The sequence below is a fragment of the Plasmodium reichenowi genome, chromosome 11 (genome assembly GCF_001601855.1).
Source record: "Plasmodium reichenowi strain SY57 chromosome 11, whole genome shotgun sequence".
NCBI lineage: Eukaryota > Apicomplexa > Aconoidasida > Haemosporida > Plasmodiidae > Plasmodium > Plasmodium reichenowi.
Window position 1 is genome coordinate 361,125 of NC_033656.1, and position 1,475 is coordinate 362,599.

At 16.4% G+C, this 1,475-nt stretch overlaps 1 protein-coding gene across 1 annotated transcript; it reads left to right on the top strand.

Annotated features, from left to right (window-relative positions):
• Positions 1-415: 415 nt before the first annotated feature.
• On the top strand, positions 416-1,217 carry PRSY57_1110500 (hypothetical protein; the record flags this gene model as incomplete). The annotated part of the gene is made up of 4 exons (XM_020114933.1): positions 416-437; positions 595-667; positions 862-951; positions 1,184-1,217. The coding sequence occupies 4 exons, from the start codon at positions 416-418 to the stop codon at positions 1,215-1,217; spliced, it is 219 nt and encodes a 72-aa protein (XP_019970302.1).
• Positions 1,218-1,475: the final 258 nt, after the last annotated feature.

The window sequence follows — 1,475 nt, forward strand, 5'->3', positions numbered from 1 at the left end:
AATATATATTATAATATATTTATTACATTATATATAATTATATATAATATAATTAATATTTATATACGTTAAACCATTATATAGTGTTTTTTTTTTTTTTTTTTTTGAAGTATATAATTTCCTAAAAAGAAAAATCTTAGCTCCTTTTTCTTTGTTTTTTTATTGATTTTTTTTTTTTTTTTTGAAGTATTCGGAATTTTTTTATATACATTTTATATTTAATTCATCAACCATTATTTATTATATGCTTATATATATAATAATTTTTTTATGTATATATTATAGTAATATATATTATAGTTAATTAAAATTAATATAATATTTTTTTTCTTTGGAACAGTATTATATATATTTATATATATAATATATGAAAATAAAAAGTCATGTTCATTTAAATTATTGAAATTATAACAAAATGAGTGATAAATCCAGAAGATGTAAGATTATTCATAAGATAACCTTTTAATTTTTATATACATAAAATATATACATATATAGATATTTTTTTTTTTTTATGATCCAAAAAAAAGAAAAACAAAGAATTATATAATTTTGGAAAAGAATTCATTTTATTCAAAATTTTTATTTTTATAGCCTTTCTTTTTGGAATTACTGTTATTCTGGTATTTTGTTCATTTGCAGCAGTAGACGCTAATAGATATATGTGGTATTAAAAATAAAAAAAATTTAATATTAAAATATAAATAAACCGCAAAATATTTAATTTATATATATAATTTGAATTGTGAAAAGAAGAAAATTAATTAATAGACGGAAAATATATGAATAATTTATAAAATTAGCTATAACATTAATTTTTTTATTTCATATATAAATTTTTTTTTTACCTTACTTGTTCAGGATATTTATAAGCATATGTGCGTTCATGTTATTATTGGTGGACTTACTTTTTTTTGGTGTAGATAAATTTAACTATGATCCATTTTATTCGTAATAATAAAAATATAATGATAAAACAAATGAAAAGGATTATCATATTGTGTCCATATAGAGATGAATCTTTGTTATATATATATAATTATAAATAAATAAATAAATACATATATATATATACATACATTTTAATATAAGTGTAAAAACAAATAATCACAAGTATTATATAAAGCCAAATTAATATTAACCTAAAACTTGTTTATTTTATTTTTTTTTTTTTTTTTTATAGTAATTGGGAAAAAAAAAATATCCAGGACTCTTAAAGTTTCTACAATTTATATAGTTTGAGTATACATACGTTTTTATAAAAATAACAAGCCAGTCATATTGTCTTTGTTTATTATTATTTTTTATTTTTTTTTTTTTGGGGAATTTTCTTATGTATTATAGTGTAACACCTTATATAGAATATATTTGGATATAAAGAAAACATCGAGGAACACAAGGAAAGGAGTTAATAAGAAAAAAAAAAAAAAAAAAAAAAAAAATTAGGAAGGATATGTAATTTTAAATATATCTAT